Source organism: Botrytis cinerea, chromosome 12, assembly GCF_000143535.2.
Source record: "Botrytis cinerea B05.10 chromosome 12, complete sequence".
Classification (NCBI taxonomy): Eukaryota; Fungi; Ascomycota; class Leotiomycetes; order Helotiales; family Sclerotiniaceae; genus Botrytis; species Botrytis cinerea.
Genome location: NC_037321.1, coordinates 2120783 through 2135417, shown reverse-complemented (window position 1 = coordinate 2135417; position 14635 = coordinate 2120783). Strand labels below are relative to the sequence as shown.

The window sequence follows — 14635 nt, the reverse complement described above, 5'->3', positions numbered from 1 at the left end:
CATATTGTATCAGCTTTCCAGATGTCTTTTTGGTAATTGGGTACCAGTCTTTGTCCAATAAACGTCAAAATCCGATGTTGGCATCTCAAGTATAGTATTGGCAGTTGTGCAAAAGTGGGTTTCGGTTATTGCGCGAGTAACAGCGGGAGGAACTATGATTTCCATTTCCAAAACAGCTGAAGTGAGGAATAGTTCATGAGATAGCGTAATGCAATCATTGCCTGTACTGGAAACTTTATTTGAGTTACGAAATCTAAGAAGAAAGTCTAACTGCTAGTCATTTGTGTTGTGGTTCCTTGATGCCATAAAAATTCCAATAGCTTGAATTCTTGAGCACAGACAGAGCCAGTCATCTATATTGAGAGTTGTTGAGTAGTAAAAAGTAGCCGAGGATAAGAGACTCGTACCAATTTATTGAGTGTCGAGTTCTGCACAAATTTCAATTATTGAATATCATTGATCATTGTTGATTTTCGCCATGATCAACTTGATGGGAAACTAAAAGTTGCATCATTGTACCCCGCATCGGATTAAGCCGCAACACGGGAAAGGGGAACCCGCTGTACAAGATTACTAAACAAAGTAGCCAGTCATTTGCATTTCTCAATTCCGAGTGGCTAGGTGACAGGAGCTCCTCTTCCTTGCTTCCTTGTCAACATTACCATAAGTTTACCAAATATCGATGATTTGCATTACACGTAGATTTCTACTGCAATGAACCTGGGTTCATGATCGAATAACGTACATATCACATGCAACATTGTAAAGAAAAACAAGGAAGTTGAAGTTTTTGCACACCGGAAGTGGGTAGGTAACCAATTAGCAAGTGTTCCCAAATGCGAGTGGACGGAGATCTAGTTTACTAAATGATCTAGTTTTTGAGTCAAGGGGTCCATGCCACGTCGCTACCATGATCTCTATTCTGCAGTTCCAATGGGTCTAACTTCGAATAAAGTAGTAAAATAGACACAAACAAAATATTGACCTTGCTGGTAGGTTGAAATCTTGGAGATCGAGTAAACCTGCAGTAGGTAACCGATTGAATGCGGGTTGAAATTGAAGTTCGCCGACATGTTATTATACCCCTGCTGTATTTGCATCTAAACAATATACTTTAGAGCTTTCGTCTGTGGGATTAATTTCATGTCGATGTCGCTGTTATCGTTGTCGTTGTCATTTGTGTTGTGCTTTGTTACCGATACGAAGGAATACCAAGTGAAGGGGTTGGGCAAAAGAGATCGCCGCAAGCATTTCGAAGATCCCCCACCGGTAAAGCTATCTCCGAACGCCGATTGTTTATTTGAGACATCCTGACCTATCAATGGCTTCTAGAATAAAAAATTGGATCTTGAAAAGGTCATCATCGACAAATGATGCTCAAAATTCAAGAGGAAAACAGTGTCAAAAAGCAAAAGGTTCAGATTCGCCTGTCACCGGTACTAAACTTAGACACCAGTTGTCAATTGATGATGTAGCAAAATCTTCCAAAGCATACGATAGCGTGAGCCGTGAGGGAACGAGTAGAGGCGGTGGAAAATTTTGTACACAGCGTGAATCAGCAAAAGCTCCCATGGTTCTAGGACATCGGCAAGGCATTACAAAATCCAAGGAATATGATAAGTCCAGTACGGCACCAGCCGATGCTGATATCCAGGGCCGGGGAAGAGAATTCTCTCCACGTATGATCTCCGGATTTGGGCTGGGGTCTCCTTCGTTTTTGCGACGAAAGAAGTCCAATGTTTTGCAGTCGCGGCCTCGACCTATCTCTTTGGAATATCCCAACTCAACACACACGGTGCCGAAGCTACCCAACTCGGCCTATTCCCCCCAAGCGTACGAACCTGTAGCAAGGTCTACACAGTCTGTGCAGAATCATAAACGACAGTCATCGCGTTCCTCCAATTCATACATCGATGTCTTAGATGCGCATGACAATTTGAAAGGTGGACGGGAAAACTCCAGGAATCGCACGATGGCTGCTGGAGTGAGAATTTATGGAGAAGATGTAGCGAATCGAAATTTGGCCATGGAAAGTTCCCAAGAAGATCCTAGCAACCCCCAATATAGCTATTTAAGATCGAGATGCTATGGTGTGGCTGAGACTGAAGGGTCTAAACATTCTAGACCTAGACCTCCGGAGTTCATTCCTAAAAATGACGACACAAAGACATCCCAACAAGATCCATCTTACATCCAAAGTGTATCAGGGCCTCTTTTTTTCCTTACCGGGTCTCCACCTGAGACGATATTAGGTTCTGCCGAGTACGCTTGTTCCACTAGCACCTGCCATAGCGAAGATAGCAGGGCTTCTGATAATCATGCAAGTAAATTTGATCGTCATCAAGGGGATCTAGAAGCATTACCATACATTTTTGAAGCCACAAATTACACTTCATCAAGTCGAGAAGCACGTCGTCGAGCATTTGTTTTTACACCGTCGCATCCAATCCATTCGGTATCACATCTTGAATCTTCAAATATTATCAATTCATCAAGTAGCATTTTTCCAATGAAAGAAACACTACGAACCAATTCGGTGCGGGATCGAGGCACTTCCCATTCAACCTCTGCTACCACTTCGGCGGGTCATAATCACGATTTGTCTTCAGAAAATGGAGTTTCTGGTAATCTCTCTAACAGAACTCCTCGATCAATGCCATCGCCATCAAAATATGCTCCTTTTCCTACAGGCAAAAAAGTAGAGGCTACAAGCAATGGAAATGACATGCGTGTTAATGGCACCAAATTTCCCATTGCAAAGGGACAGAAGCATACCTCTTCTTCAATGCCTGATCATTTTGGGATGAATGGCTCATATCTTATTGGAGAAAGGGCGGAGCCCATAGGCCTCGAAGGTGTGGTAGATCTTACCAATACTGTGGATACTACTGTACACGAAAAGGTTGCACCCGGTACATACAATCCCTCCCTTGCTCGTCGCCATTCAAAATCAAACAAACTGTCACCCTTGAAACTCAACCCCTTGTTACCCGATTCACCTGCTTCACCATCTTTTGTCCGCCCAGAAAATTGGCCGTTTGTGTCCACAGGATCTACAGTAGACAGGAGCAGAAGCTGATTCATCTTTCTCATTAGCTGTTGTTCATGAACATATCTTGCCGACTTCACACGAGATTATAACAAAAGAAATCTATCGAGAAATTCATCAACATCATTGGTATCATCGAGTTCTTCCAGTTATTGATACCGAGGTCCTACCAGCCAAACATTATGTTTATGGCGATGATTATGGAGATACACTGGTTAGAATACCAGAGTCGATGGTACGGGGTCATACCATCACAGGAACCTATTCTCAAAATTGGTCCATTGTACATCACCCACAAGCTCCAGCCGCCGAAGATCCCTTTGATTCACCACTATTCGGAGTCGAACCAGAATTACCAGACACAAAATATGTAACACACTTTGGACCAGACTCGGAAGGCGGGCTTCAATGGTCTCATGTACCTGGTGAGCCGGTGAAAGTCATGGAACGAGAGTACATCACCGCAGAAGGTTTCCCTCGCAAGGAAACTTGGTGGAGATATCCCCCAGTCATGGCGACTGCCGCTCAGGATGCTGGCCTAACAGTACCCATGTATTGGAATCATGTACCAGCTGGGAAAGAACAAACTGTTGCAGAAGCACCAATATTGGCCCCTAAGAAAGAGAAGAAGATTAAGGAACTTCGCGATTTGGAACATGCACAAGCAGTTGAATATAATGAACTCGACCATATAGATTCCAACATGCAAAAGCTTCGCGAACAAAAACTTTACGATGGTCTTTCAGATTCGGATTCAAAACATGCCCAAGAGCTCAATGGTATGCACTCACATTCGCTCCCGAGAAAGCCAGTTGCAAATCAGCAAACGTATGAAAGACCGCCAACTAGAGATTCGGGATATGGTGGCTTGGATAGTTCTCCTTCGTCTGTGGGAAAGGGACCATCGCATTATAGAGATACCTCAGGTTCGAGTATATCAAGTCTCCTTGGTCGAGTACGAGGCGAGGATGGAATAAAGTCCACTCCTGTAGATGGAGAAGCTACCAAATATCTACAGAGAATGAGAGAAAAGAGACGGAGCTCAAGTTCTTCTGCAGGCACTACTTCTAGGTCTTGGGGCAGAAGAAGTGAGGATGTTCAAAGAGGTCCCAATTTTACCTTGCCCGAGAGACCCAAAAAGCCTGAACATCATTTCGGCGCTCCAACAACATTGCAATAAATAGTATGGATTGGTACAACTGAATGTTTGGGTTTGGATTGTAGAATCATGAGGAGGCGCGTTCACTCCATGTTTATACCTTAATTGTCACAAAATCCCTGTATGATAGAAAAATAGAAAGCCGTGTAATTATTAGAATTTTCATTTGCCAGTTAATTATTTCCTTCATCGTCGATTTTTTAATCTTCGTTCAAAAAATCATCGGCGACAATAACCAATGCTTACGATACACATGTCAGCATGATAACTTCAGCTGGGAACTTACATACATCCTCCAATTTTACTCTTTGGTCGCCTGGTTGCTATTCGAACAAATAAACAGATCCCCCACAGATCGGCACTAGGTCATGATCGACGCATCTAGACTGGAACAAGATGGTGCTAGACCCGGAGCTAAAACTAGCGTATCAGCCACATCTATGCGGATTGGGCTTAGGGGTGTAGGTTAAATCGATGGATCTATGACTTCATTGTGCTTAATAGGCAGGCAAAATGGGGAAACGAGAAGAGGAAGGTGGAAGGTGGAAAAGGGAAGGTTGATGTGGGTGTGACAGGGAAGATCCACTAGGGGATTGTCACGACTTATGAGACTCGTATTTGCGGTGTGTGCGTGGTTGTTTGCATGATTTGGGTTCTTTGGGTTCATTGGAAGGAATTAGAATAGGGATGACAATAGAGTTCGAGGGCAATCGTTTATACGTGGCTTTTTTAGGTAGAAGAGAGCCTCGTATATTAACATTGAGGTGTCCCTGCGGAGACAAGAGAAAGAGGACAGGATTGATTTCTCTCAAAAAGTTTTTACATTTCGTTTATTGCTTCTGATACTTACACGACAGATGCTTTGATAAGGTTACGAGTTCCAGAACAATTTAAAGCTAAATTCTCGTTTTCCTGTTGTGAAGTTAGGGGTTAGATGTGGGTGTTTGACGAGACTGGGGTGGTTCAATTACAGCTTCTTAATTTGTCTCCGTAGAAGGTGAGAAGAGGTTCTTACCTAGATTGGCTTGGGATTGCGATGAGATCAAAGTTTGAATTGGACTGATGAGATGCGAGTCTGAGATGAAGTTTGAGGTTCGTGCATTTGGGTTTGTGTATCTGAGTCTGGAGGAACGTAAATTTGCAGCTGACGGGTGTGATGATCTGGATAAGATAGGTGGCGAAGCTTGGAGGGGTAAATCTTGAGCTTTGAGTTGGGTTATGTAGATGTGAGATTTTGGCTTGCAAAAGGCACCTTGGGAGGGAGAGAAATGTGGGAGGTGGAGTAGTCCATTACCACGTGACAACGCACCTTAATGTCACGTGTTTTGACAAGTTAGTTGTCCCAGGTTGCGATGTAGAGGTGTTCTTGGGAGGAGGAGGAGATTGTGTATATGTGACGGTACACTCAGTTATATCATATGCTTGTCAAACAAATTAGATATCCTGAATTGTAATAAAAACTGAGTAGAGGCTTAGAAATGTATATTTATATAATCATTATAAACAATTTAAGGGATTTAGGAATGAGATTTTGATAATAATTCTTTATACAAGAAAAGCGTGTTATGAAAACATGTCCCGGCGTTTGCGCAGTCACTTTCTATTTATCAGCAAAAATAAAAGGTGGAATGATAGTCAAGAATAAATAACAGTGACCACTTGAAAGGTCATAAACAACCTTGCTTATTCTCTGTATCCCCTTCACACTTGTAGATGCGGGAGAGCTTCTTTGCAGCATGGATGCTTACATTAGATGATATTGATCCGATATGTTTCTATGAATTTCATTCTCTGACTAGTTCTGCTGTTGGTATTTGATGTTTCACCTCCAATTTTATTTCTACTGCACCTTTTGATATCTGGAATAAGCTACTTGTTGATTTCCATCTCATTTCAAGCGCTTCTATTTTTTTGTGAGATTTTTCTCTCTGTTTTCGCTTAATTTTTTGTATCAAGGTTACACACTGATTGGTTTCTATGGCCTGGAGAAGATTACATTATAGCCAATGATACGATAAAGTAGTACGACGATGTTTCGGCTAATGAAGGGGTATTTCATACTCTAGGGTCAACTCTAAAGTCACTGGAAAGTTGTTTTTATTGTAAGATTTACCCGAAGTGCTACACGCGTTTATTAATTTTGCGGTTGTCCCTCAGCCATGTTTGCACCTGAAAATATCAGAAGCCCAGAACTAGCTTACGCTGAAGTGTAAAGGTTTGCCCCTATTTTACTTCTTTTGTTTCTTGCGCTCCTTCTTCTTTCTTTTCCTTCTTCTTCCTTTCCTTCTTCTCCCCCTCCTTCATTTTCTTCTTCGCTATCACTCTCAAGCTTCTACATAACTTTGTCAAGTTCTTTTGATTCTTTCTCCTTTTTGTCACGAGCCACTCCCCAATCTAATCGATAACTCCTTCCCCAGTCATTAACTTCTTTTCCAATCTCTTCTGCTGTCCATGCATGTTTATATTCCCCTTTTTTTAATAATTTTTGCATCGAATAGATCCATTAACAGACGAGGGTTATCCCACTTTTCCTTTTTCGTGTCGCGGTTTCGGAGGAAGTTACGCAACACCTTTTCCTCGATGGGCCTCATTATTCTCGGTGAGTTCTTTCTCTGATTCTCGGGACAATAGTGACGTTGTAGACGAGATCTGGATATCAGCTTGAGTATATGGAATTGGCTTGTAGAGCCATCCATCTGGAATAGGCACGGTTAATGTACCATTTGAATTTAGGGTGTTCAAAAAATGAAACGAGGATGTAAAAAAGCAGTTTGGATGCTTCACCATTCATCCTCTTCTTTCTTTTAGTTGTTAGTCTCTTCTGGAACTACAAAGAGGTCCCGAGTGGGATGATTTTCTGTTTCCATTTTCATTGCTTGCTTTGATTCTATTCTGTTTCCAATAGAATGTGTGAATGCTTCATTATCGATAGGTGAACAACTGGAGTTCTTGTCTACTCTTCACGAGCTGTAAGTCTCTTGTGTTCCCTAAAAGTCTTCCACATCGAGATACACTCATCTTAGAACAATAAAAGATATAATTGGGTTCTTCAAAAAGAGATCCGGATATCAAAGATTTCGTTTCTGTCTAAACAGGCGGTTGTATTTCTGATTTATCATGAGGCGAAAGAATAGAGTTTATCATCTCTTGATGTCGGAATTATATTTCTTATTCTTTTTCTCAGTTTCATTAATTATCATATATGCTTCATGTTGCATCTAACAAGAGCCGAGAACTTATGAACGGATATTGATTGTTGGAATAACCCAGGCCTTTCATTTCCATATATTGCTTGTTAATTATTTTGATTCCATTCACGTACATAAAATATTGCAGATGTGAATTTGAAGTCATCAAGATAAAAGTGCTTTGATAACAAATAGCTATTATCTACAATATCCTTTGATCACTTTTGCAACAGACTTAAAGTTAGCAGATTCTTGAAATATCTTTGGTTGCTGAAGTCCTCTCGTCTTTCTCTTCCATGCATAACCTCATATTTCCATAAGATAATCAGGCAGTTTGAGATGTTCTTCTCATTTATGATTGCCAGTCTACTCTAAAAATTTGTTAAGGATTATCTTTCTCGCCCCAAATTGTTTAATTTTTTGTATAAGATGATTTTGTAGAACTAAAATAATGACTACTAATTGTAAAAACACAGACGAAACCTTAGCAGAGGTACTGAAAACTAACAAAAAAACAAGTGTGGGAGGCCCTAAAGATGTGGAATATTTCCCATGACATTAAGCTCAGGAGTCTAGTAAACACCAATTGGCACATGACGCAACGAAATGAAAAACTCGACCACCAGATACATCCGAGCAGCAGCGTAGGCTGAAACTCTCAGATACAATAAGATCAGCTTGTCATAATTAAATAACGAAAAGACTCCGTCAACTGAATACCGAGTTTTGCCAGCTGTTCTGTATGGAATATTCCTGATTCGTGCTTCCAACTTCTCGACAAAAGTAGCTTACGATCCAAGAACATGGCTGATGAGTGCATCGAAACATTTTATGAGAGCCCATAATCCAAAGCTAGAAGCTACAGCAATTAAGTAGTAGCATGATATCTTCCATAGCAAACGCTCAATCGCGGTCGGTCATATGATGGAAAGCGCTCCAAGATGAGCACACCCATACACCATAGGGACCAAAGCTATTGCTGCGGAGAGATACGTTGCATCGTATGGTATATCATTGAAAACCTTTCCCCGAAAGTTCTCAGCTCTTAGTGACAACAGTTGCTCTATGCCACTTGTGGCATATTTATAGATTCCTAAGGATCTATCCTCTACTAGCTCATTAAACAGTGGTTGCGTCTTCTTCTTTTTCTTGGTTGGAGCTCTCTTCTTTGGCATGAGATTCATTTCCGATATGTATGCTCCCGCCAAATTGAGTCTTCTCACATCTTTGTAGGTGAGCGATATGGTGATGGATCGGCTGTCATACTTTGTCCTATGAGTCTCTTTATCAGATCTATCATCTAGTCCAGGACCACACCCTAATGCTAGTGATTCGCCCGTTGTCAGTGTACAGACGATTTCTTCTGTTTCAATAGCCGGCACATACATTATGGGGGAGCTCTCAGCGGCGCAGGAGACAGGTCGAATTCCATTGGGAGTAAATGTTACTCTTTTAATGACATTATGAAGATCGCTCACGTCTGCAGCAAATCTTCCCATCGTCACATAGTATGCATAAACTCTATCGAAATCCAAATTAGCTGGCTTTGCGGAGTTATCTTTCGATTTATCCTGGGTGTTGTCAATATAACATTCAACGATCAGAGGTGAACCAATTCACATTTTCTTGTTCCCTAGAGAGTAAACTCTTCAAGAATTTGCCGCCAAGGTAGTATTGTTCGAAGGCAGTGTATACCACAATTTCCGCCACAAATAACGCAATCAGTATCCACTTTACTTTCATCATATAACCGGCAAATTTACTTTCTCCACCAGGCGGAATATTCAGAAGAATTGCGGTATAAACGCATGCGATCAAAGTACAGACACATCTATACAGGATGCTCCAGGTGTCTCTGCCATTTGGGCCAGATACCCAGCCCAGGGCTACCTCAATTTGCAAGGCTGTAGAATTAACCGCGCTGGAATTCGAGCTAAATATAGGGTGAGCAACTATCAACCCAATCTCTGTTGTAAATATATATAAAAGGAGTGCCATATTCTAGCCGGGGTGTTGTCAAGATTTCAAAAAACTCTTTTGATAGATTTCGAAACTTTTCATGATGAGCAAAGAAGGTAATATTGAGTATTTCGAGTATGTACAACGTTACCTAGCCCCGCAAGCGATTGGATATGAACCAAAATTGGCAGAGGCTTAGAATCGGCACCTTGCATATTCATTACCATCATTCGATGAAATGAGAGGCCTGAAATACTCTATTCTTGTAGACATTGTTGGCGCAGCTTCTGTTGTGTTCACAGGTTACCTTTGCTGGTGATAGATTCGTAGTTCTATACAATGGCTTACCGAACAGTGTGCTTTTGCACAACATCTGCTTGCATGAAGAAGAATGCTATGAGACTGATACTTACAATTTTTGAAGTGTCTCGTTAAGATTTTTACTTACATGCTCTCACCAGAGATGGAAGTCACCCCAACATCTGCATTTAGCTACATAAATCATCATCATCATGCATCGGATCCATATCAGATGTTATAAGCTGAATTAATCTATTTTTTCGAGTCAAGATAGGCTCTGATCTTAAAGACACCAGACTATAAATCATAGATGTCCAGATTCCACTCGAGCTATTGCCCATTTGAGGATCTGAATGAGTGAGCCAGTTCAAAACATTTGCCATATAACATCTGATCAAAGTCTATTGAGAATGGTACGTTTATCGTCGAATAGTTAGGGTTCTTAACTTTGATTTCTTGGGGGAACATGGGAGAAATAGATGGTTATCCTGAAAATATTGAGGCTTCACAGGAATTTCATCGCCTCTCGTTCAGATGAAGCACATAATGGAAATCCCTAGAGTAGATGCAATAATTGTCTTCTCTCATCTCAAACCATTTTGCCAACATTCCCAAAATTAACATATCCGTCAAGTAAGACGACTCACCAAGCATGATCTTGCTTCGTGAAATCGCTCACTGGTAACCCGTTCTGGTAAAATAAGAGAATTTTATGAGCCAGATTGCTCGGAAGGAAAGTCCCATAGCCATATCAGGGACGTAGGGATTCTGTCATTCAATGACTTATAAGACATTAGCTTGCAGCCCCCCCCAAAAAACACGTTTCCCTGCTTTGATATGCACATCGTCAAAAGAAAGCAGAAATGAGCTGTGAATTCAGCTTCACAATAATAATAACTCATCGCCTTAGGAAATATGTAGCATAGATTGAATCTCGAACAGCGCTCAATGATACAACATTGAACTTCTTCCAATGGCGTTGGAAACGTACTTATTCTTTTCTATCAAGAAGATGAGGCTCAATCTCAGTAAAGCATACACATTCTTGCTTGACCTTGACGCTGCACTTGCAGCTGCTGAAGGATCATCGCCCTGCTAGTGAATCAAAGATGACAGATCTCTATTTAGCTGGAAATGGCTGGCTGACAATGGGTGATCCATCATCTTTTTTATCGATGGAATACTCGTATCGACCGTAGAATAAAGTCTTGCCGATGAGCAGAGAGCAGATGCAAGAAATCTCAAGATAATTACTGTCTACTCGTACCCCTTTAAAATCCTGTAACGAATTTAATAAAGATGAAGCTTGACATCATAATGCACTAATCTTACTAAGTCAATTCACTAACCCCTCGGGGCCGAGAGACCCTGCAGGCTTAGAAAATATAGACTCCACCTCGCTAAACGCCATCCGATATCGTAACATACTGATAATCTGATAATCTCTCCGTCAAAGCTCAACTGTCCCTCTTTCTTTCCTTTCCTCCCAACATCCATTTTTCCCATCCACAATGTCGTTCTTTAGTCCCCGTCGTGTGGCTCTTTTGCTTTCAATTGCAGTTGTATGCGTATATGCTCAAGGCCATGCTACATCTGTTGCGAGCATGAGCTTGCCTGAAATAGAGGAACAGCTCCAAGTAAGTTCTCACGACCATCTGCCTGAGCCCCATCTAACCATTTTACTCGATAGCAATGCCCCCTTGTGCAAGATCTCAATGCGTATAAGCAAGTTACCTCTCCAATTACTTCGACTCTTACTTCTCGCATATTCGCAGTTCTTTTCCCTTCCACCCCCGCTGTCAACGCACTTCTAGCAACCCTTTACATCTCTGGACCCCCCAATTTTCTCCTCGCATTATGTCCACCGAATATCGATCCCGCTTCTCTCTCCGTAATGGTAGCATTTGCAGTTGGCGGTCTTTTGGGTGATACATTATTCCATCTTCTTCCCGAGATCTTCCTTGGTGAGGACTCTCATGAGAATGTGCGATTCGTGTTGGTTGAACCAAACCGCAATTTATTGTTGGGAGTCGCTATCATGGTTGGATTCGTTACATTTGTTGCTATGGATAAAGGGCTAAGAATCGCTACTGGTGGACAAGGCCATGAACATTCGCATAGTCATGGTCATGATAGCGAGGAGGAAACCTCTGCCATTTCAAGCAACTTGGATGATACACCAGCCAGAAGTACTAGATCAAGAAAGAAGGATAACGGAAAGTCAATTGTTGAGGTGGAGAAGACTGAAAAAGAGATAAACTCTAGTGTCAAGCTTGCTGGGTATCTTAATCTCATGTACGTTCTTTGGCAGAAGAAAACCGGGACCAATGCTAATTATATGACAGCGCGGATTTCACCCACAACATTACCGACGGTCTCGCCATGTCCTCTTCCTTTTATGCATCTCCAACGATTGGCGCGACAACTACAGTTGCAGTATTCTTCCACGAAATTCCCCACGAAGTCGGTGATTTTGCTCTCCTAATCCAATCTGGCTTCTCCAAACGTGCCGCCATGGGCGCACAATTCGTAACCGCACTTGGTGCTCTCCTCGGCACAGTCATTGGCATCGTGATTCAAGAATATGGTTCTAGCACAGAAGAAGGTGGTATTGGCAGATTCGACGGTCTTATGGGTACAAGTTTAGAGTGGGGTGACATGTTGTTGCCATTTACTGCTGGAACATTTTTGTATGTGGGAACTGTAGCTGTTATTCCAGAATTATTGGAAACTGGAAAGGATAGAGGTGTTGAGTTGACAAAGACCCTCAAACAATTTATGGCTATGGCAGCCGGAGCTGGAATCATGCTTTAGTAAGTTTTCGATCATTCCACTGGTTTTGTCACTGTTACTAACAACTCATAGCATTTCTTGGTCATAGACCGACTACATAAACGAGATACTATGATTAAAGGTGCTTGGATTACTCAATCTATATGGCACGGCTCTGGATTCAAAGATTTCGGATACCATATACATCGATAGAAGTGAGATGAGGGAATTTAGTCCAAGGATAAAGCTATCGCATTAAAAATCTAGATATATCATGGTATCTAAAATTAATCCTTTTAGGTCTCTGTCAAAATGGACGTAAGGTTTTGACACCCGGATGCAGCTGTTCTGTGACTGCTCATTTGATGTAATGCAACGCCGATGTTTTCTTCCGGTCCCTTCAAAATAGTTCATGATAATCATAATCGTAACCAGCCCATCTTAGTCAAGACTTGGTGCTAACGCAATCAAACTGAACCTCAATTCCGCGCCATTTGCCTCTTCTCTCTTTAAAAACTTCCTTACACCCCAATCCAACGCCTTTTCACTCAAAACGTCTTCATCTTCTCCCAATGATCCCAACTCAAGTGGGCCTCTTCTCCTTCCATCCATTTCCCAAAGGTTGTTATTCTCGTCCTTGACGAAACATACGTAGTGTAAATCGATGTCATCTTCGGCATTGGGCGTGGAGGATTGGCCTTGTGTGGCGGCACTTTGATGGGCAGATTCGAGAGCTTGGGAATTGTAGAGGAGATCTGCGCGATCGATTGCGGCGAGAGGAATTGCATCTTTGATTAGTTTGTCGAGAGGAGAGTCTTGTTCTGCAGAAGAGAGAAGTTATGTTAGATATGTACGTTTGATCAACGTGATAAGAGGCAGAGGGAGAAGATGAAATGAAACGTACCAACAAAACCCCTCGCAGCACCATTGCTTACAGCGTGCAAAAGGCCGATCAATCCACACGCATTCCTGATAGTCTGTTTATACCAAATGACTGGTTCACTCTCCCCCTTTCCTTTATAATCTTCGCGCTCTTTATCCTCTGTAAAGCGAAATGCCTCGTAACTTTTTGAGACGGGGAAAACGAGCAAGAGGGCGAGTGCGGGACGAGGGATAAAGGAGAGGAGAGAGGGATCTTCGATGGAAAACACGTCGTGGAAAGAAAGAGTGGTGGAGAGACCGAGTTTATGGAGGAGAGAGGACATTACTTCGGGGTTATTCTCTAGGGGAGATATGTGGTTAGCTTGGGACAAGGATGGAGGGGATGGAGGAAGGAGGAGGCACCTAAGGGAATGAAAGCCTTCTTGTTTGAAGGGACATCTGGATTATCTATTGCCTCCGCCATTTTGACTTGATAGTTTGGAGTAACTGGAAATTCTAGACGTTGGCTTGATTGATGTATTAGATGATGGAAACTTTGAGAGCTCAAAGGCAGCTCCTGCTACTACGTAATGTAAAGTTAATAATTACCCCACGATTCGGATCATCAGATCCGCCGGGTTCCGGTCCGGTCCAGTGACCAGTCAGCGTATCTTTCTTTGCAGCAATTTTAGCAACTCTACTTATGATACAATGTGGTTATGAAGCGATGCGAAAGCTCGTTTATTGGCACTTGAATCGAAGTCACTATGTTGATTTTCTGCTCCTTCATTATATGTTGATATTCTTCTAAATTGAAAATATTCACGGCTCTCCTGGATCTGCAGACCCTGGGCCGTTGAGAACCCAATCATCTGTTTGTTGCACTCCTCATAGTAGTTCTAGAAGAGTTCCATATCTTCAGCTCCAGAGTCAAAGTTCATTCCCCCTTCAATACTCCTCACACCCTCAGGGACTGAAACATTCTCCAAACTCTAATAGGAGACTGTGCCAATTTACCATGAACCATCCGAAATTACCAGACCAATTAGAGTTTTGTTGAAACAAGCTTGTCTCTTGGTCTCCAGATTTTCAATTTGTGAGCCGGCATATACCCATAATTTTCACCGCAGTTTTCATGGTTGATACATGGAAAGCATTCCTAGTTGACCTTTTTGGGTCAATTGGCATTTTCATGTTATGCGTTCCAAAAATAATGAAAGATCTCTATTGCTTCGGTTATCAGGCCATAATCTATCTGAGGAAACTTTAATAGTAAGGTAAATTCACCTTCTTTGGCGAAGTCTTATGGAATTGAACCATAATAGATGAGATGGAAATCTCGCGGGG

The 14635-nt window shown here is 41.9% G+C and overlaps 4 protein-coding genes across 5 annotated transcripts; 2 read left to right on the top strand and 2 right to left on the bottom strand.

The window, feature by feature from the left end:
* Nucleotides 1-1125: 1125 nt before the first annotated feature.
* Nucleotides 1126-4373, top strand: BCIN_12g06160 (hypothetical protein). Its single transcript, XM_001551149.2, has 2 exons — nt 1126-2912; nt 3097-4373. Exons 1-2 carry the CDS (start codon nt 1322-1324, stop codon nt 4227-4229), a joined length of 2724 nt encoding a protein of 907 aa, XP_001551199.2. The 5' UTR covers nt 1126-1321; the 3' UTR covers nt 4230-4373.
* Nucleotides 4374-7917: 3544 nt separating this feature from the next.
* On the bottom strand, nt 7918-9414 carry BCIN_12g06150 (hypothetical protein). Of its 2 annotated transcripts, XM_024696558.1 has the most exons (3): nt 9017-9414; nt 8783-8967; nt 8498-8720 (listed from the first exon to the last, which is right to left on the bottom strand). In XM_024696558.1, exons 1-3 carry the CDS (start codon nt 9392-9394, stop codon nt 8693-8695), a joined length of 591 nt encoding a protein of 196 aa, XP_024552369.1. In that variant the 5' UTR covers nt 9395-9414; the 3' UTR covers nt 8498-8692. The 2 variants fall into 2 exon arrangements, with proteins under 2 accessions (XP_024552370.1, XP_024552369.1); XM_024696559.1 differs by having other exon boundaries at nt 7918-8967.
* Nucleotides 9415-11110: 1696 nt separating this feature from the next.
* Nucleotides 11111-12702, top strand: Bcyke4. Its single transcript, XM_001551153.2, has 4 exons — nt 11111-11292; nt 11346-11950; nt 12001-12468; nt 12521-12702. The coding sequence occupies exons 1-4, from the start codon at nt 11167-11169 to the stop codon at nt 12534-12536; spliced, it is 1215 nt and encodes a 404-aa protein (XP_001551203.1). The 5' UTR covers nt 11111-11166; the 3' UTR covers nt 12537-12702.
* On the bottom strand, nt 12649-13854 carry BCIN_12g06130 (hypothetical protein). Its single transcript, XM_001551154.2, has 3 exons — nt 13712-13854; nt 13332-13649; nt 12649-13248 (listed from the first exon to the last, which is right to left on the bottom strand). The coding sequence occupies exons 1-3, from the start codon at nt 13770-13772 to the stop codon at nt 12869-12871; spliced, it is 759 nt and encodes a 252-aa protein (XP_001551204.1). The 5' UTR covers nt 13773-13854; the 3' UTR covers nt 12649-12868.
* Nucleotides 13855-14635: the final 781 nt, after the last annotated feature.

Coding starts and splice junctions, on each gene's coding strand:
- Bcyke4 (XM_001551153.2), top strand. CDS start 11,167: ATGTCGTTCTTTAGTCCCCGTCGTGTGGCTCTTTTGCTTTCAATTGCA. Junction 11,293..11,345: donor AAATAGAGGAACAGCTCCAA/GTAAGTTCTCAC, acceptor TTTACTCGATAG/CAATGCCCCCTTGTGCAAGA. Junction 11,951..12,000: donor GCTGGGTATCTTAATCTCAT/GTACGTTCTTTG, acceptor ATTATATGACAG/CGCGGATTTCACCCACAACA.
- BCIN_12g06160 (XM_001551149.2), top strand. CDS start 1,322: ATGGCTTCTAGAATAAAAAATTGGATCTTGAAAAGGTCATCATCGACA. Junction 2,913..3,096: donor ACACGAAAAGGTTGCACCCG/GTACATACAATC, acceptor CTTTCTCATTAG/CTGTTGTTCATGAACATATC.
- BCIN_12g06130 (XM_001551154.2), bottom strand. CDS start 13,772: ATGGCGGAGGCAATAGATAATCCAGATGTCCCTTCAAACAAGAAGGCT. Junction 13,650..13,711: donor GAAGGCTTTCATTCCCTTAG/GTGCCTCCTCCT, acceptor TATCTCCCCTAG/AGAATAACCCCGAAGTAATG. Junction 13,249..13,331: donor TGCTGCGAGGGGTTTTGTTG/GTACGTTTCATT, acceptor TCTCTTCTGCAG/AACAAGACTCTCCTCTCGAC.
- BCIN_12g06150 (XM_024696559.1), bottom strand. CDS start 9,394: ATGGCACTCCTTTTATATATATTTACAACAGAGATTGGGTTGATAGTT. Junction 8,968..9,016: donor TCTCTAGGGAACAAGAAAAT/GTGAATTGGTTC, acceptor GACAACACCCAG/GATAAATCGAAAGATAACTC.